Source organism: Scyliorhinus canicula, chromosome 5 (genome assembly GCF_902713615.1).
Source record: "Scyliorhinus canicula chromosome 5, sScyCan1.1, whole genome shotgun sequence".
NCBI classification, from domain to species: Eukaryota; Metazoa; Chordata; class Chondrichthyes; order Carcharhiniformes; family Scyliorhinidae; genus Scyliorhinus; species Scyliorhinus canicula.
Window position 1 is genome coordinate 180,035,437 of NC_052150.1, and position 24,689 is coordinate 180,060,125.

General features: G+C 43.1%; 1 protein-coding gene across 9 annotated transcripts in view; it reads right to left on the bottom strand.

Annotated features, from left to right (window-relative positions):
* The window catches only part of abi1a (abl-interactor 1a), a 142,733-nt gene that overhangs the window by 39,361 nt on the left and 78,683 nt on the right, over positions 1-24,689 (bottom strand). For all 9 annotated transcript variants that reach the window (XM_038798174.1, XM_038798172.1, XM_038798168.1 and 6 more), the window contains exon 3: positions 13,738-13,914. In XM_038798174.1, coding sequence (XP_038654102.1) covers positions 13,738-13,914 — 177 coding nt within the window. The remainder of the gene's footprint in view (positions 1-13,737; positions 13,915-24,689) is intronic.

Sequence of the window (24,689 nt, forward strand, 5' to 3'; positions counted from 1 at the left end):
GCAGCTAACAGAAAATAGGAAAGGATTTGATTTTATATTACCGATTAGATGTTCATCTTTGCATGAAACCAACTAGACAAAAGATAGATATTAACATCCTGAAGCTCCTTTTGCTCTTTTCCAAATCCAACAAAGCCTCAAGTCATGTTAAAACCATCAGTGTCGACACACAAAGTTATTACTCACAAATATATTCAAGTTACTCAGTACGTCTAACACCAGATTATCAAGGCTGTCCATTTCACTGCCTAGTTCCCCACTGGAGCCACAAAGGCTGCCATTTCCAGAAATATGCCCAATATCTGACAACATAGCGATTGCCCATGCTGCTCGGTCAATTAAACTATTCCAATTTTTATGACTATATAGAATAACAATAATCTTTATTAGGCTCACAAGTAGGCTTAGATTACCACTGCAATGACGTTACTGTGAAAATAGTTCCAGAATATAGATGATGAAGTCCCTATTTATTGGCACAAAATTTAACTGTCAATTTGCAGTATTCACAAGGTTACAATGAAATCTCCCGTTCTCATAAATACTGCCAATTTTAGAGCAGCGAGGATAAATTTATCCCCTATTAGGTAGAAACCGGACACTCGAGTTCAAAATCAGGACAGGATCACAGAAGGAAGTAAGTGTTTGAAAAGTACCAGAACCTGCATTGTATTTCTGCAAGGAAACCTGCTCGCTCCCTTCCACTGCTATCCTGTCCAATCGTGTCCCAGTTGTTGCAGCTGCTCTCTTGTTCCTTTTAATGTGTTCTCTGCTTGCATTATATTATTTCAAGCCTTTCAGCAAGAACACAAATATGATTTGAAAAATAGAATGTGATTTACATGACAGACTTCTCGGAAGAACTGAAAGCATACGAATGCCATTGGAACTGCCATTAGCAGCCAAACTCCTTTACCCAACAGGAAATCTCCATTCTGAAGAATGAATGAGATCCACTGCACTGAATTAATCATAATAATCTTTATTAGTATCACAAATAGGCTTACATTAACACTGCAATGAAGTTACTGCTAAAATTCCCTAGTTACCACACTGCGGCGCCTGTTCTGGTATACTGTGGGAGAATTCAGAATGCCCAATTCATCTAACAAGCACATCTTTCGGGACTTGTGGGAGGAAACTGGAGCATCCGGAGGAAACCCACCCAGACAGGGGGAGAACGTGCTGACTCCACACAGAGTGTGACCCAAGCCAGGAATCCAACCCATAGCCCTGCTGTTGTGAAGCAACAGTGCTAACCACTGTGCTACCATGCCACCCATGCTGTCAAAATACCCAAGTTAACAGAAATCAGATTTAACTCAGTATCCCACAATTAACAAGTATACACTAAGGGTTCTCCATATGCACCATTCTACATTCTATATCAAAAGAATGAGTGCAACAGAATCAACAGAATGAGTGCAGCACATCTCTGCAAACAGATTCCTGATCCAAGTTCTTGCCATTCATTGGTATGTCAATGTTGTTAAACTGTCGAATTGCAATCAGAAGCAGAGTCCGATTGAATCTCGCCATTCCTTTCTGCAATTACATACTGGATGATGTCAAATGTCACATCAGGAAATGAGTTAAAGAATCATGCAAGTCCAATTAAACTCAATTGTTCAAGCTTCAGTTGAATCACATCAAAACCAACTTCAGTGAACGTTTATGTAATTTACTCTTAAAATTAGCAGTTGAAGATAGTTCTATTTTGTAGCTGAACAAAATTAGCTGGTGAAAGGCTATTTTAATAATGACATCAAAGGTGGTGCCAGGTCTTTGCAAGTTACATTTTAACAGCAAACAAGCAAAGCATAAAATAACAGTCTAGTGATGGAACAGAGCCAGTGGGATAAAACAATTCGAATGAAATAGAATTGAAGTCAATCCTTCACTGTCACAGGGGCAACATCCTGGAACAGCCCCCCCCAATCCCCTCAAGTGGGGTCAAGGGTCACTTGGACCAATCAGAATGCAGAAAAAGACTGGTATGCAAAGCTGATTACTCGTCCGACGCAGCACCATGCCAATGCAGCACCCTGGTAAGTTATTTTACTTATTTAACATAATTGATGCACAGCAGCTTACAAAATGTCCAGTTTTTCCACAACTCAGTTTTCATTTGCTGTACCTCTGGTGACAAGGTCCAAAAGTTAGGGCTGTCGCTTTATCACTCGTCCATCACGAGAGGAATAGGTCAGTTTCAAACAAAAGGCAAAAATAAGTTCTGCCCCAATACATCAGAACTGCTCTGCTTGGATACATTTCAAAAGTTTAACTTGTGGAATCAAATGTATTGCTATCCCCATTGCCATTTGATAAATATGTAGTTTTCAGCCTGAGTAATAGATCTGAATATAATGGAACATGAAAACAGCAACGGTATGATTTCTGTGGTCAGTGGTCAACTTTTGTTACCTCCTTCCCCTCCTTGGGTATAATTACTCCTGTATGAAGTTTCATAATTCTGATATTATGGTCACCTAAACTGTTATTATTCATATACCCTCGATTTGTCAGTAAATGCTGAAAATTGAAGGGGATACATATACAATCTGTTTTTTAAAAATAAGTCACGAGGGGTGAAGGGATAATTTAAGATGGTCAGTGAGATAACTCCTAACAAATGTCATCACGTCACATTCAGCCAGACGCCTGTGAGCTCAAGTTCCAATTAATTGTTGAACATGCAATTAATGTTCTCACGGTAATGGGCCTCACGGTAGCATTAGGGGCCTCACGGTAGCATGGTGGTTAGCATCAATGCTTCACAGCTCCAGGGTCCCAGGTTCGATTCCCGGCTGGGTCACTGTCTGTGTGGAGTCTGCACGTCCTCCCCGTGTGTGCGTGGGTTTCCTCCGGGTGCTCCGGTTTCCTCCCACAGTCCAAAGATGTGCGGGTTAGGTGGATTGGCCATGCTAAATTGCCCGTAGTGCAAGGTTAATGGGGGGATTGTTGGGTTATGGGTATACTGGTTACGTGGGTTTAAGTAGGGTGATCATTGCTCGGCACAACATCGAGGGCCGAAGGGCCTGTTCTGTGCTGTACTGTTCTATGTTCTATGCTCAGAATGCAGTCTGACAGTCTATATGGCTTTCTGAAATGGAAATAGTGCTGATCTAATTTATTGGAGTTGTTATGGAAGTCATGAGCAACGTTGATAAAGGAGAACCAGCAGATGTGTAGTTAGCAGATTTCCAGAAATCATTTAACAAGGTGCCACATCAAAGATTACTCATCAAAGAAAGAGCTGATGGTGTATGGGAACAAATTGTTGGGTTGGCAAGATTGTGAACAAGTACAGTGCAACAGGAATCAGTACTGGGTCTTCTACAATTTACATCAATGACTTGGATGAAAGGACCAAATGTATGGTTGCTAAATTTGTTGATGACACAAAAAAATAACAGGAAAGCAAACTGAAGAGGAAATAAGGAGTCTGTAAAGGGACACGGGTCAAGTAGACAGGCAAAAATTTGCCAGATAGAATATAAAGTGGGAACTGTGAACTTGTTCACTTTGACAGGAAGAACAGAAACCAATGTTCTAGGGGAGTTGTTTGCTGGCGCTGTTGGGAAGAGGTTAAACTAATGTGGCAGGGGGGTGGGAACCAATGCAGGAAGTCAGAGGGTAGTAAAGAGGTGACAGAAACTAAAGCTAATAAGGAGAAAAGTGGAAGGCAGAGAAACAGATTGAACTTAGTGTGGCAGGGGGGTGGGAACCAGAGCAGGTCAGCAGGAGAAAGAACTGAGGGAGAGCTGCAGACTACGGTCAGTAAGATTAAGAGGAAGAGCAGGCAGGGAGTGGCTGGTCAACGCAGCCGGGCTGGTGGGCTGAAGTGCACTAGTTTCAATGTGAGGAATATTTCAGGTAAAACAGATGAACTTGGAGCTTAGATTCGTAAGTGGAATTATGTTGTTGCTATTACAGAAACTTGGTTGAAAAAAAAAGAGAGAATTGGCAACTAAACTTGCTTCAGGCAGGATAGAGAGGGGATGCAAAAGAGATGGGGAGTTGCATTATTGGTTAAGGAGAATATTACATATGAGCCAAGCTCATATCAAAGCTTATATCAAAGCTCCAAAACCTAGGACTTGGCTCTCCACTCTGCAACTGGATCCTTGACTTTCTGACCAACAGACCACAGTCAGTAAGAATGAACACCAACACCTCCTCCACAATAGTCCTCAACACCGGTGCCCCGCAAGGCTGCGTACTTAGCCCCCTACTCTACTCCCTGTACACACACGACTGCATGGCAAAACTTGGTTCCAACTCCATCTACAAGTTTGCTGACGATACGACCATAGTGGGCCGGATCTCGAACAACGACGAGTCTGAATACAGGAGGGAGATAGAGAACTTAGTGGAGTGGTGCAATGACAACAATCTCTCCCTTAATGCCAGCAAAACTAAAGAGCTGGTCATCGACTTCAGGAAGCATAGTACTGTACACACCCCTGTCAGCATCAACGGAGCCGAGGTAGAGATGGTGAGCAGTTTCAAATTCCTAGGGGTGCACATCACCAAAAATCTATCCTGGTCCACTCATGTCGACGCTATCACCAAGAAAGCACAACAGCGTCTTTACTTCCTCAGGAAACTAAGGAAATTTGGCATGTCCACATTAACCCTTACCAACTTTTACAGATGCACTATAGAGAGCATCCTCTCGGGCTGCATCACAGCCTGGTATGGCAACTGCTCGGCCCAGGACCGCAAGGAACTTCAGAGAGTCGTGAATACCACCCAGTCCATCACACGAACCTGCCTCCCATCCATTGATTCCATCTACACCTCCCGCTGCCGGGGGAAAGCAGGCAGCATAATCAAGGATCCCTCCCACCCGGCTTACTCACTTTTCCAACTTCTTCCATCGGGCAGGAGATTCAGAAGTCTGAGAACACGGACGAACAGACTCAAAAACAGCTTCTTCCCCACTGTCACCAGACTCCTAAATGACCCTTTTATGGACTGTCCTCATTAACACTACACCCTGTCTGCTTCATCCGATGCCAATGCTTATGTAGTTACATTGTATATCTTGTGTTGCCCTATTATGTATTCTCATGTATTTTCTTGAATTCTGTTCAATTCCCTTTTCTTCCCATGTACTGAATGATCTGTTGAGCTGCTTGCAGAAAAATACTTTTCACTGTACCTCGGTACACGTGACAATAAACAAATCCAATCCAATCCAATCCAATACAGCTGTGCTGAGGGAGGAAACCTTGGATGGTTCAGGCAGCGAGGCAATTCCTGAGGTAATCAGGAATAGGAAGAGTGCTGTCACAATGTTGGTGATTTACTACAGGCCTCCTTAAAAGGCAGTGGGAGATTGAGCAGCAGATATGCAGACCGATCTTGGAAAGATACATAAACAATAGGGTTGTTGGGGTGGGTGATTTTAACTTTCCCAAAATTGACTGGGGCACACTTACTGCTAGAGGCATGAATGGAGCAGATTTTGTAAGGTGTGTCCAGGAGGGTTTCTTAAAACAATATGTAAATCGCCCAACTTGGGAAGGGGCCATATTCGACCTGGTGCTAGGAAAGGAGCCTGGCCAGGTGATCGAAGTTTCAGTTGGAGATCATTTCAGGAACAGTGATCATAATTCTGTAAGAGTGGTCCTCAGGTGAAGGTGTTAGACTGGGGGAAGGCTAATTACAACAGCATTAGGCAGAAATCTGGAGAGTGTTGACTGGGTGAGGCTGTTTGAATGAAAATCAACATCCGGCATGTGGGAGGATTTCAAATGTCAATTTGTTAGAATTCAGGACCGGCATGTACCTCTGAGGACGAAAGATAAGGTGGCAAGTATAGGGAACCCTGGATAACGAGGGATATTATGAACCTGGTCAAAAAAGAAAAAGCAAGTATTCCTAAGGTCTAAAAAGCTTAGTAGAGATGAAGCCCTTGAAGAATATAAAGCAAGTGGGAAGGCTAAAAGGGGTCATGAAATGTCATTGGCAAACAGGATTAAGGAAAATCCTATGGTGTTTTATACATCTGGAAAGAGCAAGGGGGTAGCCAGAGAAAGGGGTGGTCCATTCAAGGGGGGGGGGGGGGGAAGAGAGAGAGGAGAAGAGCAGGAGGAATTGTTGGGGCCTTGACAGTAATATTTGTATCCTCATTGGCTACAGGTGAAGTTCCAGAGGACTGGAGAGTAGCCAATGTTGTTCCATTGTTTAAGAAGGGCAGCAGGGATACTCTAAATTATAGGCCAATGAGCCTTCGGTCAGTGGTCGGGAAATTATTGGAAAAGTCTCTTAAAGATAGGATTTACTCACATTTTGAAACAAATGGACTTATTAGTGATGGACAGCGTGGGTTTGTGAAGGGGAGGTTGTGCCTCGCAAGTTTGATCGAGTTTTTCGAGGAAGTGACAAATATGATAGATGAAGGCAAGGCAGTAGATGCTGTATACATGAACTTCATTAAAGCCTTTGACAAGTCCCTCATGGTAGACTGGTACAAAAAGTAAAGTCACATGGGATCAGAAGAGAGCTGGCAAGTTGGATACAGAACTGGCTTGGGCACAGAGGACAGAGGGTAGCAGTAGAAAAGGTGCTTTTCCAAATGGAAGGCTGTGATTAGTGGCATTCCACAGGGATCAATTCTGGGGCCTTTGTTGTTCATGGTGTATATATAAATGATTTGGAAGAAAATGTAGCAGGTCTGATCAGTAAGTTAGCAGATGACAAAAAATTGGTGGCGTTGCAGAGAGTGAAGAGGATTATCAGAGGATACAAACTGGTTGGAGTCTTGGGCGGAGAAATGGCAGATGGAGTATAATCCGGACATGTGTGACGTAATGCACTTTGGAAGGTCCATTGCATGTAGGAATTACACAATAAATGATAGAACTCTTGCGAGTACTGGTAGGCAGAGAGATCTGGCCGTGCATGTCCAACAATCACTGAAAGTAGCAATGCATATGGATACGGTGGTCAAGAAGGCATACGGTATGCTGGCCTTCATTGATTGGGGAATTGAATATAAAAATTGGCAAATCCTTTTGCAGCTGTACAGGACCTTGGCTCGGCCTCATTTGGAATATTGTGTACAATTCTGATTGCCACACTACCAGAATGATGTGGATGCTTTGGAGAGGGTACAGAAGCGGTTTATGAGGATGTTTCCTGGTATGGAGGGCATTAGCTATGAGGAGGGGTTAGATAAAGTACGATAGCGGCATTTTAAGGGACCTCTAGACAAATGCATGAAAAGGGTGAGAATGGAAGGATACGGATTCCGTAAGTGCAGACAGTTTTAGTTTAGGCAGGAACCATGGTCAGCGCAGGCTTGGAGGACTAAAGGGCCTGTTCTGTATTGTTCTTTGCAGCATAATTTTCAAATGGGGAAATTGCAAGTCCTGTGGCACTGAGGAATCTGGATGTTCTCATACATAAATTACAAAGTTAGAGTGCAGGCACAGCAAGTGCTTAAGAAGGAAAATGGAATGCTGTTGTTTACTGCAAGGTGAATTGAACAAAGTCGGAATATTTTGCTGCAGTCAAGACTGATTCTGTGTTTAAATTAAAGTTTGTTTTAACATAACAGATACCTATTGGTCAATGCTGTCACTCCTGGAGTTAAGTATCCTTTTCTTAGTTTTCCAGATCATATTAGCAACAAAGTAACAACTTTACAGTTAACAGTTCCAATAGTTCTTAATAATAGGAAAAACATTTCTCCCCTTGTCTGCGTGGGTCTCATCCCCACAACCCAAAATATGCGTCGGGTGGATAGATTGGACATGCTAAATTGCCCCTCAATTGGAAAAGAAAATTTTAAAAAGGAAAAATCTTAACTTACTCCCGACATCTGCAATGTATATTCTAATTAAGCAAACCAATATTGTTCAAAAAAAAACAAAGTTAGCAATCAGATTTACTTGCTTTTTATATAAAGATCTGGAGAGAAACTTCCAGGAGCCAACAAACTGCAGACAGACCTGGCTCCACATTAATTATGTCAGGGCAGCGGTTAGCACTGCTGCCTCAGCTCCAAGGACCCGGGCTCAATTCCACCCTCGAGTTACTGTGGAGTTTCTATGTTTACCCAGTGTCTGCATGGGTTCCTTCCGGATGCCCTGGTTTCTTCCTACAGTCCAACGATGTGCAGGTTAGGTGGATTGGCCAAGATAATTTGCCCTTAGTGTCCTGGAAAGTGCAGGTTTGATTATGGGGTTACAGGGCTACGGCAGGGTGGATGGGTGAGTGGACATGGGTAGAGCACTCTTTCAAAGGTTTGGTGTAGACTCGAGGGGACGAATGACCTCCTTCTGCACTGTCGGGATTCTTTGATTCTATCACGGGTTATTCTTCAATCTCCTCCCACTAAGCTGTCCCATGACCTGTTTATACAGGACTAAGCACCTCAAATTATCTACACTACAGAGAGCCTCCAAAATCAAAACAACGAGCACTCCGATTTCCTCCCACAGTCCAAAGATGTGCAGGTTAGGTGGATTGGTCATGGTAAATTGCCCTTAGTGTCCAAAAAGGTTAGGTGGGGTTACTGGGAATAGGGTGGCGGTGTGGGCTTAAGCAGGGTGCTCATTCCAAGGGTCAGTACAGACTCAATGGGCTGAATGGCCTCCTTCTGCATTGTAAATTCTACAATTCTATGAATGTTCCATTAGCCATCTATTTGTAAACCTGTAAATAGTCAAAACAAATAATTAACTCACTTTAAGACACAGTCATAGGTTTAGCAGACATTCTGCCTTTTGTATTTTAAACCAGGGCTTTAAATAACATTACTGCAACAAAATATAATATTGAGACTACATCTGGTGTACTGTGCAGAAGGTATAGTTTTGATCGCCTTATTTAAGATTAGAAAGAAGTGCATTATAGTTCAGCTGGGATTGGGGGTCACCATATGAGGATAGTCGGACAGGCTGGTCTGTACTTATTGGAATTTAGAAGAATGAGAAGTAATCTTATTGAAACTGTTGTAGACTGAGGCAAAGACTCCATGAGAGGCCAGGCTGACAGGGTACAACTCACTTTATTCCAGGTCGGGGTTTATATTCTGTGGGGAGCTCCTCCAATTAGGAGGGAGCTCAGTCCCCGAGTAGCTCATACTCAGGTATGTAGGAGGGGAATTGGATGCTATACAGCTGTCCCTGTCGGGGATCGTAACAGAAACCATATAAAATCCTGAGGGGACTTGGCAGGGTGGATGCTGAAAGGATGTTTTCCCCTTGTGGGAGAAACTAGAACTAGGGGACATAGTTAGACAGTATACAAATAAGAGGTCTCCCATTTAAGATGGAGACCAGAAGAAGTACTTTCTCTTAGAGGGTCATGAATCTTTGTAACTCTTTCTTGGAGAGTGGTGGGTCATTGAGCAATTTTAAGCCAGTGGTAGATAGATTCTTGATTAAAAAGGGAATTAAAGGTTAAGGGGGTAGGCAGAATGTGGAGTTGAAGCCACAATCAGACCATCTATGAACTTATTGAATGGCAGAGCAGGCTCGAGGGGCTGGACAGCCCACTCCTGTCTCATACTTATACAACATGCAGGTTAGGTGGGGTTACAGGGATAGAATGGGAGAAGTGGGCCTAGGTAGGGTCCTCTTTCTGAAAGAGCAGACTCGATTGGCCGAATGGCCTCCCTCTGCACGGTAAATCCACTCGGCCATTCAATATCATGGCTGATCGGAGTGTATCCTACAATAGTCTCCACAAGTTCAGCCTCCCTCTAAATCTGTGGTCTATACAAAGGATTCATACTTCCCCTGCAAGGAAATGACACCTCCTCACAAAATAGAGCTTGGATTGGATTTGCTTGTCACGTGTACCGAGGTACAGCGAAAAGTATCATTAAGTACATGGAAAGAAAAGGGAATAAAAAGAAAATACATAATAGGGCAACACAAGGTACACAACGTAACTATGAAAGCACCGGCATCGGATGAAGAATACAGGGTGTAGTGTTAATGAGGTCAGTCCATAAGTGGGTCATTTAGGAGTCTGGTAACAGCGGGGAAGAAGCTGTTTGAGAGTCTGGTCGTGCGTGTTCTCAGACTTCTGTATCTCCTGCCCGATGGAAGAAGTTGGAAGAGTGAGTAAGCCGGGTGGGAGAGGTCTTCCATTATGCTGCCCACTTTCCCCAGACAGCTGGAGGTGTAGATGGAGTCAATGGATGGGAGGCAGGTTCGTGTGATGGGACTGTGCAGTGTTCACGACTCTCTGAAGCTTCTTGCGGTCTTGGGCCGAGCAATTGCCATACCAGGTTTTGATGCAGCCAGATAGGATGCTTTCTATGGTGCATCTGTAAATGTTGGTAAGGGTTAATGTGGACATGCCAAATTTCCTGTTTCCTGAGGAAGTATAGACGCTGTTGTGCTTTCTTGGTGGTAGCATCGACATGGGTGGACCAGGACAGATTTTTGGAGATGTGCACCCCTAGGAATTTGAAACTGCTGACCATCTCCACCTCAGCCCCGTTGATGCTGACAGGGATGTGTACAGTACTTTGCTTCCTGAAGTCAATGACCAGCTCTTTAGTTCAGCTGGCATTGAGGGAGAGATTGGTGTCGCTGCACCACTCCACTGGGTTCTCTATCTCCCTTCTGTATTCTGACTCGTTATTCGAGATCCAGCCCACTATGGTCATATCATCAGCAAACTTGCAGATGGAGTTGGAACCAAACGTTACCACGCAGTCGTATGTGTACAGGGAGTAGAGTAGGAGGCTAAGTAGGCAGCCTTGCGGGGCCCCGGTATTGAGGACTATTGTGGAGGAGGTGGTGTTGTTCATTCTTACTGATTGTGGTCTGTTGGTCAGAAAATCGATGATCCAGTTGCATAGTGGGGAGCTAAGTCCGAGGTTTTGGAGCTTTGATATGAGCTTGGCTGGGATTATGTTGTTGAAGGCAGAGCTGTAGTTAATAAATAGGAGTCTGATGTAGGAGAACTTAAAACAGCGGGTCTCCCAGGTCAGACTGTTCACCATAATGTGAATGATGTGGCCTATGAAAACTTGCTACAGAATTCAACCAGACAACACAGTGCTGTGATTTAGCTGTCCAACCTAGAGTTTGACTTGTAAAGCTGCGAGATGTCATTTGCAAAATAATAATTAAAATCACACTGTCTTTCACTGCAACGGCCACAGTTAAAAATGGGAAATGTTGAAGTGTTCTCATATATTGTGATCAAAAATTGACTTCAATAATCTATAAATTTCAACAGTTATTTTGGTTGTCAGGATGATTAAATACATTAACTGGTCCAATTCATCCATATTCCCAATGAGAATCAACTGGCTATGCTTGTCGATGCTGCTCCATCTACTCAAACTAATTAGATTTACATTTTCATTTGACTGGGCAATCTTCGATACATTATAGAGGTGCAGACTGGCAGAAGGTAAATTAGTTACATCTAATACACGGTTTAATGGGAATGCTTGAATGGAGGATGGTTAATAGCTCAATACAGATGGTATACTTTTGTCATGGAAGCACTGTCCTAGCTGTTTAGCTTCAAGTCAGTCTAATTTGTCAAATGGGCTCCATGCAATGGACAAGAACTCTGCATTGTACATAATTTTATAATTTACATGGCTTTTGGGTCTTCCGCATTACAACAGCAATTACACTTCAAAAGCACAAGCACTTTGAGACATCATGAAATGTACCATCAAAATACACGTCTTCTTTTCAATAATTGCACAGTTGATTTACTAATACCTTGGTGATTCTATTTATTTGCACTGTCAATAACGTGCTATCCGACAGCTGCAGCATATTATCCTGCATGTTGCAAGGATGCTCCTGTTTAAATTTGGCCTCCCTTGTGTATTCCTATTATTCTTTGCTTTTTTAACTTGGGTGCCTGGACAGTGTCTGGGACTTGCGTCTTTTAGATGGACTGCACAGTAAATTTTTTAAAACAAACGAGACACCCCAGCAGGAAGTGCCCGATGAGGTGGGCTGCTTGGTTTGGTTCAACGATGATTCATGTTGATGGACTTGGCTGGCAGTCAACCAGTTACTTCAAATTCCCGGGCCTTAATACATCCTCGATGTTGATTAATGCCCCTTACCTTGTGAGACTGGGTATTTTTGCTTTCAGTTTGGATTTGAACTCGAGCTGAACGCAAGTCTTTTAAATGCTCTCTCAGAAAGGGTGGAACTCGAATACCTTGTCTGGGGCTCAGTCCAGGTAAACAGAGCAGCCAGTGTCTTCTCTTTAGCCAACTGGTGAGTGTAGCCAACAGAGTGTGAAGACGAGAGCTGGAGGGGAGGGGAACTTTCCGGATTCCTCTCCCAGTAAGGTTACTAGATCACAAAGGCCTTGTGGAAGCTGTGTCTCTGATATTCTATTTATTGGAGACAATCTGTTGGTCAGTCTACTGGAGTGGGAAACAAATGAGAAATTGAACAGACCTGAAACGCATCTTCCGTGTGAAGGTCTTTGTTAGGTGACTGCCGAGAGGGGATCCCTCAGCCTGAAGAGTCCGACCTGAATGTTACAGCCGGAAGATCCAAACCAACAGGTGGTTTCAACAGTGTCCTGGGAAGATAGCCAGAAAGCGCCAAGAACACTCATCTCTTTCTTCCATTTTAATCCCTTTCCCTTGTGTGTGTTTGGGTAGAGGGTGGGAAGATAAGAATCAGAATTCCGGGCGGCACGGTGGCACAGTGGTTAGCATTGCTGCCTACGGCGCCGAGGACCTGGGTTCGAATCCCGGCCCTGTGTGGAGTTTGCACATTCTCCCCGTGTCTGCATGGTTTCACCCCCACAACCCAAAGATGTGCAGGTTAGGTGGATTGGCCACGTTAAATTGCCCCTTAATTGGAAAAAATCAATTGGATATTCTTTAAAAAAAAATTTTAAAGAATCAGAATTCCTACAGAGCAGGAGGAGGCCATTTGACCCATCAAGTCTGCACCAATCCTACAAAAGAGCGTCCGACCGTGGCCCACTGTCCCCAACCTATCCCCGTACCCCCACCTAACCTTTTGGACAGCAAGGGCTAATTTAGCATGGCCAATCGACCTAACTCTCACATCTTTGGATTGCGAGGGGGCACCGGGGGAAACCTATATACATACGGGGAAAAGGGCAAACGCCAGAATTGAACCCAGGTCCCTGGCACTGCGAGGTAGCAGTGCTAACCACTGTGCCAATCAAAGGGGGTCCCGGGGGGGGGGGGGAGATGATGATTCATTAGCTGGCCGATATTCTATGATACTCATTATTTGTAACAACAATAGATAAAAGACATGTAAACAGTTTTTTGTGTGTTTCACTTACAAATCCGGTGCCTGTGCAGTCACTGGTCAAAGATCTCAAAAACTATATAGGAATTATTGGTTAATTCACTTATTTTGCAACTCGGGGCCTGTGAGGCTGGAATTAACCGCGCACTTCCAGAATAACGTCAGGATAAATCAAGAAGCTAATGTTACCCGGTTTCTGCATTCTTTAGAATTCCTGCATAACAAGGAAACCCCAATTCTGGAGGATGAAGTATCTTAAATATTGTTTAATGATTGCAAGCATAGCCTACCAGTAAATCTTTTTAAGAATGAATGGCAAAACATAGATCATATAAACTTACTTTAATAGAACAGACCTCCCAATTCAACATACACTTTACATATCACTCCCAAGGTTGCACCAGACTCACCAGTGCAAGGCCATGAGAACCTGAGATTTTAATACGGTTACAAATCTGATCATGACTTCATTTGGAAACGTTACCTTCACTCCATGACCAACATCATCCAACACGGTGTAATCTATTGGCTTCCGAATGTATCTGACTGGTCTCTCAACACTGGCTGGTGCTATGATTTTGTGAGTTCTTGAGGTGTTCTTGTTGGTAGTCAGAATACCTATCTCCCGACGAGCCACTTTTTCTTTATGGATGTCCACAGTCTAGTTAAAAAGAATGTAAAGTTAATCTTCCAGAATGTATATTAAAATTGAATTAAACATGACAAATCTGAATATTTTTCTCTTCCTCCTCCTCTAGATTGTCACCCTTCTCCTTCCAAGTTGCTGTCTAGACTTTCACCCTTATCCAAGTTGCTGAACATCACTGATCTTAAACTACTGAGGAAAAAAATGATTTTGTAATGATACCAAAAAGTTAAGAACCTGTTTAGATAGCTCAACACTGACACAATATGCATGGAAAATGTGGCACTTTAGTTGTAACTAAATGTTGAGCTGAGATTAAACAACATGACCCTAAAAGAGGAAATCAAATCCACAAGATAGAAAGGCTGCATGCCCAAAAATTGATGCAGAAAATAGAATTGACGATATTCTGTGACAAGGACCTCATATCCAAATAGGTTTATATTTAATACTTTCACGTGAAGTGGGTTTCACTGCAAGTCAATACCTACACTTGTCCCAGTGTTAATTTAGAAATAAAATTACCTTAACATTGCTCTGGAGAAGAATTTTTTTAAAAATTATTATTAAAGTGTACATTCAATTCACATCAGAATTCTGGCAAAGATGAGGCGACCACTTTTCCAGGAGACTCATCCGGAGTGAGACTCATACAGAGTGGGAGATTGAAACTTGGTAATTTGGTGCAGTGAGGTAATTCGGTGCAGAGTGTGAGGAGGTGCTTTTTAACCCTGGTAAGTGACTGGTAAGTAGTCTCTCTTTTTCTTTTCATTGTCTAATTTATTTATTTTTATTTTTATTTTGAAATTCTAGTTGTTTAAGTTTACCAAGGGTTTAAGACATGGCAGCAGATCCCAGACCCGTGTCATGCTCCTCGTGTGCGATGTGGGAGCTCAGGGACACGTCCACTGTCCCTGGCTCCTTCACGTGCAGGAAGTGTGTTCAGTTGCAGCTCTTGTTAGACCGCTTGACGGCTCTGGAGCTGCAGATGGACTCACTTTGGAGCATCCGCGATGCTGAGGAGGTCGTGGATAGCACGTTTAGCGAGTTGGTCACACCGCAGGTGAAGGTTACGGAGGGAGATAGAAAATGGGTGACCAAAAGAAAGAGCAAGAGTAGGAAGGCAGTGCAGGTGTCCCCTGCGGTCATCTCCCTGCAAAACAGATATACCGCTTTGGATACTGTTGAGGAAGATGGCTCGCCAGGGGAAGGCAGCAGCAGCCAGGTTCATGGCACCGTGGCTGGCTCTGCTGCACAGCAGGGCAGGAAGAAAATGGCAGGGCTATAGTGATAGGGGACTCGATCGTAAGGGGAATAGACAGGCGGTTCTGTGGACGCAATCGAGACTCCAGGATGGTATGTTGCCTCCCTGGTGCAAGGGTCAAGGATGTCTCGGAGCGGCTGCAGGACATTCGGGGGGGGGGGGGGGGGGGGGGGGGGGGGGGGGGGGGGGGGTGAACAGCCAGCTCCACATGGGCACCAACGATATAGGTAAAAAATGGGATGAGGTCCTACAAGCGGAATTCAGGGAGTTAGGAGTTAAACTAAAAAGTAGGACCTCAAAGGTAGTAATCTCAGGATTGCTACCAGTGCCACGAGCTAGTCAGAGTAGGAATGTCAGGATAGATAGGATGAATGCGTGGCTCGAGAGATGGTGCAAGAGAGAGGGATTCAAATTCCTGGGGCATTGGGACCGGTTCTGGGGGAGGTGGGACCAGTACAAACCGGACGGTCTGCACTTGGGAAGGACTGGAACCGATGTCCTAGGGGGGGTGTTTTCTAGAGCTGTTGGGGAGGGTTTAAACTAATGTGGCAGGGGGATGGGAACCAATGCTGGAAGTTGGAAGGTAGTAAAACAGGGACAGAAACAAAAGGAAGTAAGGGGAAAAGTGCAAGGCAGAGAAGACATAGTCAGAAATCCATAAGGGCGACAGTACAAGGTACAGTGACTGAGGGGAGCACAGTGAATAGGCCCAGTAATAACAAAAGGAATAAAACTGGAGATGTTAAGATTCAAAACAGAGGTAAAAAAACCAACATAAGTGTACTTTACCTGAATGCTCGTAGTATTCGGAATAAAGTAAATGAGTTGATGGCACAAATCATCGTGAATGACTATGATTTAGTGGCCATTACTGAAACATGGTTAAAGGATGGTCACGACTGGGAGTTAAATATCCAAGGGTATCAAACTATTCGGAAGGACAGAGTGGATGGTAAGGGAGGTGGTGTTGCTCTGTTATTTAAGGATGACATCCGGGCAATAGTAAGGGATGACATCGGTGCTATGGAGGATAAGGTTGAATCCATTTGGGTGGAATAGTAAGGCGAAAAAGTCACTGATAGGAGCAGTCTATCGGCCACCAAATAGTAACTTTATGGTGGGGCAGGCAATAAACAAAGAAATAACTGATGCATGTAGAAATGGTACAGCAGTTATCATGGGGGATTTTAATCTACATGTCGATTGGTTTAACCAGGTCGGTCAAGGCAACCGTGAGGAGGAGTTTATAGAATGTATCCGCGATAGTTTCCTAGAACAGTATGTAAAGGAACCTACGAGGGAACAAGCGGTCCTAGATCTTGTCCTGTGTAATGAGACAGGATTGATTCATGATCTCATAGTTAGGGATCCTCTCGGAAGGAGCGATCACAATATGGTGGAATTTAAAATACAGATGGAGGGTGAGAAAGTAAAATCAAATACTAGTGTTTTGTGTTTAAACAAAGGAGATTACAAGGGGATGAGAGAAGAACTAGCTAAGGTAGACTGGGAGCTAAGACTTTATGGTGGAACAGTTGAGGAACAGTGGAGAACCTTCCAAGCGATTTTTCACAGTGCTCAGCAAAGGTTTATACCAACAAAAAGGAATATCTAAGGAAATAAGGGAGAGTATCAAATTGAAGGAAAAAGCATATAAAGTGGCAAAGATTGCTGGGAGATTAGAGGACTGGGAAATCTTTAGGGGGCAACAGAAAGCTACTAAAAAAGCTATAAAGAAGAATAAGATAGCGTATGAGTGTAAACTTGCTCAGAATATAAAAACAGACAGTAAAAGTTTTTACAAATATATAAGACAAAAAAGAGTGGCTAAGGTAAATATTGGTCCTTTAGAGGATGAGAAGGGAGTTTTAATAATGGGAAATGAGGAAATGGCTGAGGAACTGAACAGGTCTTTTGGGTCGGTCTTCACAGTGGAAGACACAAATAACATGCCAGCGACTGATAGAAATGAGGCTATGATAGGTGAGGACCTTGAGAGGATTGTTATCACTAAGGAGGGAGTGATGGGCAAGCTAATGGGGCTAAAGGTAGACAAGTCTCCTGGCCCTGATGGAATGCATCCCAGAGTGCTAAAAGAGATGGCTAGGGAAATTGCAGATGCACTAGTGATAATTTACCGAAATTCACTAGACTCTGGGGTGGTCCCGGTGGATTGGAAATTAGCAAACGTGACGCCACTGTTTAAAAAAGGAGGTAGGCAGAAAGCAGGAAATTATAGGCCAGTGAGCTTAACTTCGTTGGAAGGGAAGATGCTGGAATCTATCATCAAGGAAGAAATTGCGAGGCATCTGGATAGAAATTGTCCCATTGGGCAGACGCAGCATGGGTTCGTAAAAGGCAGGTCATGCCTAACTAATTTAGTGGAATATTTTGAGGACATTACCAGTGCAGTAGATAACGGGGAGCCGATGGATGTGGTATATCTGGATTTCCAGAAAGCCTTTGACAAGGTGCCACACAAAAGGTTGCTGCATAAGATAAAGATGCATGGCATTAAGGGTAAAGTAGTAGCATGGATAGAGGATTGGTTAATTAATAGAAAGCAAAGAGTTGGGATAAATGGGTGTTTCTCTGGTTGGCAATCAGTAGCTAGTGGTGTCCCTCAGGGATCCGTGTTGGGCCCACAATTGTTCACAATTTACATTGATGATTTGGAGTTGGGGACCAAGGGCAATGTGTCCAAGTTTGCAGATGACACTAAGATGAGTGGTAAAGCGAAAAGTGCAGAGGATACTGGAAGTCTGCAGAGGGATTTGGATAGATTAAGTGAATGGGCTCGGGTCTGGCAGATGGAATACAATGTTGACAAATGTGAGGTTATCCATTTTGGTAGGAATAACAGCAAACGGGATTATTATTTAAACGATAAAATATTAAAGCATGCCGCTGTTCAGAGAGACTTGGGTGTGCTAGTGCATGAGTCACAGAAGGTCGGTTTACAAGTGCAACAGGTGATTAAGGCGGCAAATGGAATTTTTTCCTTCATTGCTAGAGGGATGGAGTTTAAGACTAGGGAGGTTATGCTGCAATTGTATAAGGTGTTAGTGCGGCCACACCTGGAGTATTGTGTTCAGTTTTGGTCTCCTTACTTGAGAAAGGACGTACTGGCGCTGGAGGGTGTGCAGAGGAGATTCACTAGGTTAATCCCAGAGCTGAAGGGGTTGGATTATGAGGAGAGGTTGAGTAGACTGGGACTGTACTCGTTGGAATTTAGAAGGATGAGGGGGGATCTTATAGAAACATTTAAAATTATGAAGGGAATAGATAGGATAGATGCGGGCAGGTTGTTTCCACTGGCGGGTGACAGCAGAACTAGGGGACATAGCCTCAAAATAAGGGGAAGTAGATTTAGGACTGAGTTTAGGAGGAACTTCTTCACCCAAAGGGTTGTGAATCTATGGAATTCCTTGCCCAGTGAAGCAGTTGAGGCTCCTTCATTACATGTTTTTAAGGTAAAGATAGATAGTTTTTTGAAGAATAAAGGGATTAAGGGTTATGGTGTTCGGGCCGGAAAGTGGAGCTGAGTCCACAAAAGATCAGCCATGATCTCATTGAATGGCGGAGCAGGCTCGAGGGGCCAGATGGCCTACTCCTGCTCCTAGTTCTTATGTTCTTATGTTCTTATGATTGCAGTCTACTCTTGGTCACCAAAAGTAAAATTCAGTCAAATGATTGAATTATCCAGTCATTCAAATTAAATAATTTTAGGAAACAAATCAAATTAAGCAAGTTCTGAGCCAGAGCAAATTCTCTTAATTAATTCTAGCCCAGAAGGAGTCTTTTATTGTTCCCATAGAACAAAGTATCTGTTTCAACTTGGAAAAAACAGCATCTCCGGGTTTGAGAGAATTGTGAATTATGGTTTTGAATAGGGTAAATTCTGCCATCATTCAAGTTCTACTCAGGGGGGTTATTTTTGTACCGCTCTCTATCCACTCATCATAGAACCCTACAGTGCAGAAGGAAGCCATTCAACCCATTCAGTCTGCATCAACCCTTGGAAAGAGCACCCTACCTAGGACCACCCCTCACCCTATCCTCTTAACCCTGATGTGTTGGGTAAGCTGGGTCTACGAGGACTGCGTTTACTGCAGTGGAGAGAGAGACAGGCTTCCAACACTTGAAGAAGTACAACTCGATTTTATTGAGCACTTGACTATCATACATGCTTTAACCGTGGGCAGCACGGTAGCCTTGTGGATAGCACAATTGCTTCACAGCTCCAGGGTCCCAGGTTCGATTCCAGCTTGGGTCACTGTCTTGTGTGGAGTCTGCACATCCTCCCCGTGTGTGCGTGGGTTTCCTCCGGGTGCTCCGGTTTCCCCCCACAGTCCAAAGATGTGCAGGTTAGGTGGATTGGCCATGATAAATTGCCCTTAGTGTCCAAAATTGCCCTTAGTGTTGGGTGGGGTTACTGGGTTTTGGGGATAAGATGGAGGTGTTGACATTGGGTAGGGTGCTCTTTCCAAGAGCCGGTACACTCGATGGGCCAAATGGCCTCCTTCTGCACTGCAAATTCTATGATAACTGTGGATTGACACTATGCAGACTTGACTGGAGACCCGAGGCTAACCTGACCAGACTATCTTACTACCACATGGTGTTTGTTCTAGTTGCTGCTCACGAGCTCAGACTGTCTGATGCTGGATCCCGAGAGAGCGGGAAAACTAGTGCCCTCTGGCTTTATAGTGGTCGTGTCCTGTCTGGTGATTGGCTGCTGCGTTCTGTGTGTTCACTGGTCATCCTGTGTGTCAATCACTGCCTGTCTGCACACCATCATATACCTGGATGTATATTATGACAAACCCACCTAACCTTTTGGATACCAAAGGGCAATTTAGCAAAGCCAATTCACCCAACCTGCACATCTTTGAACTGTGTGAGGAAACCAGAGCACCTGGAGGAAACCCACACAGACATGTGGAGAAAGTGGAAACTCCACACAGACAGTACTCACTATGCCACCGTGCCACTCATTTCAAAAACATTCAAAGTATAAACTTTGCCCATCTACGTCGGTGCACGATTTTGACCAGGATTCCCAAAACAATGGTACATCTCTGGGAGATACAGTTGTCTATGTATTGTGCATTTTATGTTTTCCCTACGTATTTTCTTTCTATGTACGTAATGATCTGTCTTGATCTGCACGCAAAACAATGCTTTTCACTGTACATCGGTACACGTGACAATAAACAAATCCAATCCAAAATGCCTAATCCACCTAACCTGCACATCTTTGGACTGTGGGAGGAAACCGGAGCACCCGGAGGAAACCCACGCACACACGGGGAGAACATACGGACTCCACAGACAGTGACCCAAGCCGGGCATCGAACCTGGGACCCTGGAGCTGCGAAGCAATTGTGCTAACCACTATGCTACCGTGCTGCCCCTCCAATCACCATGCACTAACTTGGTTGCAACTGTCATGTCTAATTGAGCTCAGAACTAAATTTGTTTTTTTCCCCCCAGTGTATACCTTGCACTATAACTGCTTGCACTATAACTACATTTGCTGAGGCTAAGTATGAAATGAACAATGGGACTGGCTAGTTTTTAAAAAACAAGATAGCGATCATGAGCAAAGCAATAAAATTTGTCTTGCCACTACAAATGCACTTGGCTGAAAAAAAATTACTGACGAGACAATAATTCCAGACTCCATGTGCAAATATCAGCCTGCGAAGCGAAACACTGACACTAGGCATAAGACAGGTTTTAAATCAAAGCAATGTAAAAATAACAATGAAGTGCATCAAAATGGCATTTACTTGGGACACAGATTACCCTTAACTGCAGGGAGGTTTTGTCAAATAACAGACTAAAAACCATCTTCTTTACACAGACACTTGGAATAAACAGGATCACAAGGACAAGTAGCCAAACTTTTTCAGTCAACGGTGCCTCATATGGTGAGGGCAGCTCTGTGCTCTGTTACAGCTGCTGACAATATTAAGACCCTTGACACCTCATACGATAGAGTTGCAATGTCAGGAAAACATTGGATCATAGCACAGGAATTAATATCAGCTTCAGTCGGAGACATGGGAATCCCCATGCTTGACCAGAACAAACATAATTCAATTAGTATCATAATCAAACAATTGTTACATTGAGATGACATGGCCAATGATGTCCTAATTCAATTGAGTACTGGGAAACATGTTTAAAATGTTTCCTAAAACTCAACTATGAAAGTTGATTCAATTCCATGACAAAAGAAAGTATCCACAGCACCCGTGTGCAGAAAATAACTTATCACTGATCACCTCAACACAAGTCCGTGCTCAAACAAAACCTCAAATCACATTAATAATAATAATAAAGTTTATTGTCACAAGTAGGCTTACATTAACGCTGCAATTAAGTTACTGTGAAAAGCCCCTAGTCGCCACACTCCGGCGCGTAGCATTATTAACATAACATCTATATAACCATAACTTACACATTTTGTACAATGCCCAGCATTAAAGAAGTTAAAACATTAAATGTAACTGGTAAGGGTATGCAAGCATGGGATCAATCCGGAAGGGAATATGCATTAAGTACAATTTGGTCCATGTGCCAGTCCATCTTCCCAAACCTTTAGGTCTCTCTGAAAACAGGATAATAGCAGAACAGTGATCTAATCTTGAATCGCATAGGCCTGATATTCAAACTGCATGCTTAAAATCCTCCAGCTTGCCACCTCTCCTTTGAAGTCTCGCTAAAACAAAAACTTGCTTAATCTTGTACTCCAAGTCCCTTGCAAAAAAAAGGGGAAGTACACTTGCCTTTCAACTTACTAAAATTTACCTGTAAGCTAATTTTCTATTTCTTGTACGAGTCCCTCTCTTTTGAACATAATTTTCAAGTTTCATTCTGCTTTTCTTGCTACCCAAAAATAACTCCCATGTGATATTTCATCTGCCACCTGTTACCCACTTAATTAACCTACCTAGATCTCTTCACAAACTCTTCCTGTCCTCACAACTTATGTTCTCACTTAGCTTTGTATCGTCAACAAACACAAGTTGCATTACTCTACCTCTTCACCCAAGTCTTAAAATAGATTGTAAACGGATGAGGTCGCAACACTTCAATAGTTATAACCTGCCAAATATCCTTGAAAATACCCTTTGTCCCTCATCTGCTTTCATTCCAACAACCAATCCTCCGTCCCTTGTCTGCTTTCTGCCCAATAACCAATCCTTTATCCATGTTAATATGTTCCATGAATTTTTATCTTGTAAAAGACACTTGATAAGGTGCCAATATACAAGTTGGCTGCCACTCATGCTCTAACTCTACGAGTTGTATCCTCAAAAGATTAACTTTGTCAAACACACTTTCCCTTTTCTAGGATAATAAAACGCAGACTGGGTGACTGCTTTGTGGAACACCTGCGCTCAGTCCACAAGCATGACCACAACCTTCCCATCGATCGCCATTTCAACTCTGCATCTTGCTTACATGCCCACGTATCAGCTCTTGGCCTGCTGCAATGTTCCAGTGAAGCCCAACGCAAACTGGACGAACACCTCATATCTTCTGATTAGGCACGAGTTCAACAACCCTAGGGCCAAGGTATGGTGCTCTTTTAGAGGGTCAGTGCAGACTTAATGGGCCAAATGGCCTCCTTCTGCACCGTAGGGATTTCTAAAAATATATATTTTTCTGTTCCAACCCCGCATGCAAGGGCCAAACACTCGTTCTCAAGTTTTGCTTTCACTGAGCACTGACCTTTGTTCTCCCATTAACATTTCAATCTCACCTTTATGCTATCAGCACATGCTACTACCAGCACCTTCTACACTGTTTAACACTGCCATTAATTACATTGCCTTGTGCCCTAAACATCTTTGGGCAATCTCTCCTCACTCACTCAGCCATTTTGCTCCACCGCCTCAACAGTATAAAATCAATCAAGAACTATTTTGATTCTTTAGCTGTAATTCAGGTCCTTAACCACAAACTGTCAAAAACTGACATTTTCAAACCGTCCACACCAGAATTGCTCTTTATGTTCAACAGACAATCACATCAGAAATAAAGATTTTATTTTGCCTTTCTTGTTGATCCAATATTAAAATAGGAATCAGATTAATATTACAAACTGGGCTGATAAAGAAAAATATTATGGATTGTTTTCACTGAATCTGTTCAATTTATCAGGCACAGATATAATACAGGAAACAGATGCTAGTTGCGCTTTCATAGAAACCTTCCTTCTCCACCCTGCATATCACAGGAAATTGCTCTATTTCAGGTGTAAAATTAGCTACATCGTACTACCATAACAGTTTTATACACTGCATAAATGGGGTGTATGACCCATCATCCTGTGTTACTAGAATGCTGGGGGGGGGGGGGGGGGGGGGGGGCATTTTACATCAATAGCCAGTTCATTTCTGGACACTGGAACTGTTCTAGCCAAATACGTATTTGGGGCAAAGTTCTTGAACGTGCCGATGTGCTTTCATTAATTTAGAAGTTTGAGGTAAATTTGGCTAACTAAATTACTCAGTTGTTAAAATGAAGCCAGTCCAGCAGAAAGCAATGAAAATATTAAAATGCTAATTTGAAATTCGCACCTGTAATATATGACAAAGACGCTGCACCTGGATTTTTACATTTTTAATATCTCCAGCATTTTTAGTTTCTTTCAATATTTGCATTAGTAACTGCTGCTCTGGAGAGAGAAATCCATCAGTACGATCTGCCCAGTTTTAAACTGAAAATAAATTATCACAGCTCTGAAAACATAGCCACTAAAGTCTCAAGATTAAAAGGCATTTTTCGGTCTTCTACTAGTTTACCCCGTAACTGTAATAACTATGGTTCCCACTCTTTCCTTCCTCCACCACCCATTCTAATTTACTGCAAACATGTTAACTACCCATTCCAAAACTTTCAACCCATGCTGCATTTGAACTATTTCAGGATGTAATTACACAGATAATGTTGCCCATTTAAATCCAGAAAAAAAAACAATGTATCACCAACTCAAAGCACATCAAGTCATTATCTGAACTGGAATTTAGTGATCGGAAGTTGCAAAATAGCATACCTCAACAGCACTCGTGTTCCTCCCTCAAAATGCATTGGCTCAGCATACCAAAATGCAGGATGAGCCCAGCCAAAGTGTAACCACATAATAAACACCCTGTTAAACTAACAAGCCAGCATTATGTGCCGCACCTACAAATCTGGCACAAATATGTTTTGTGCAATGCAAGACCCAAGTGTCCAAAAATGGACACGCAAAACAAAATATTATTCAAATCGTCCCTCTCAATTCGCTCTGCTCAAAAACGAGCGCTTCAGGCTTCGGAGGAAATATAGGCATGCACACACTATTTAGCAAAACACAGATTTCATTAGTTCACAGCAGAGCCAAGTGCCAATAAGGCAATAATCAATTACATTTCAGTTGAAGGTATTTTTACTCTCGGTTTCCTCCATGTAGTACTTGGGCTCCCTCTCCACAGCCATTAAAGGACGCTTTTCTGGTCATTTCACA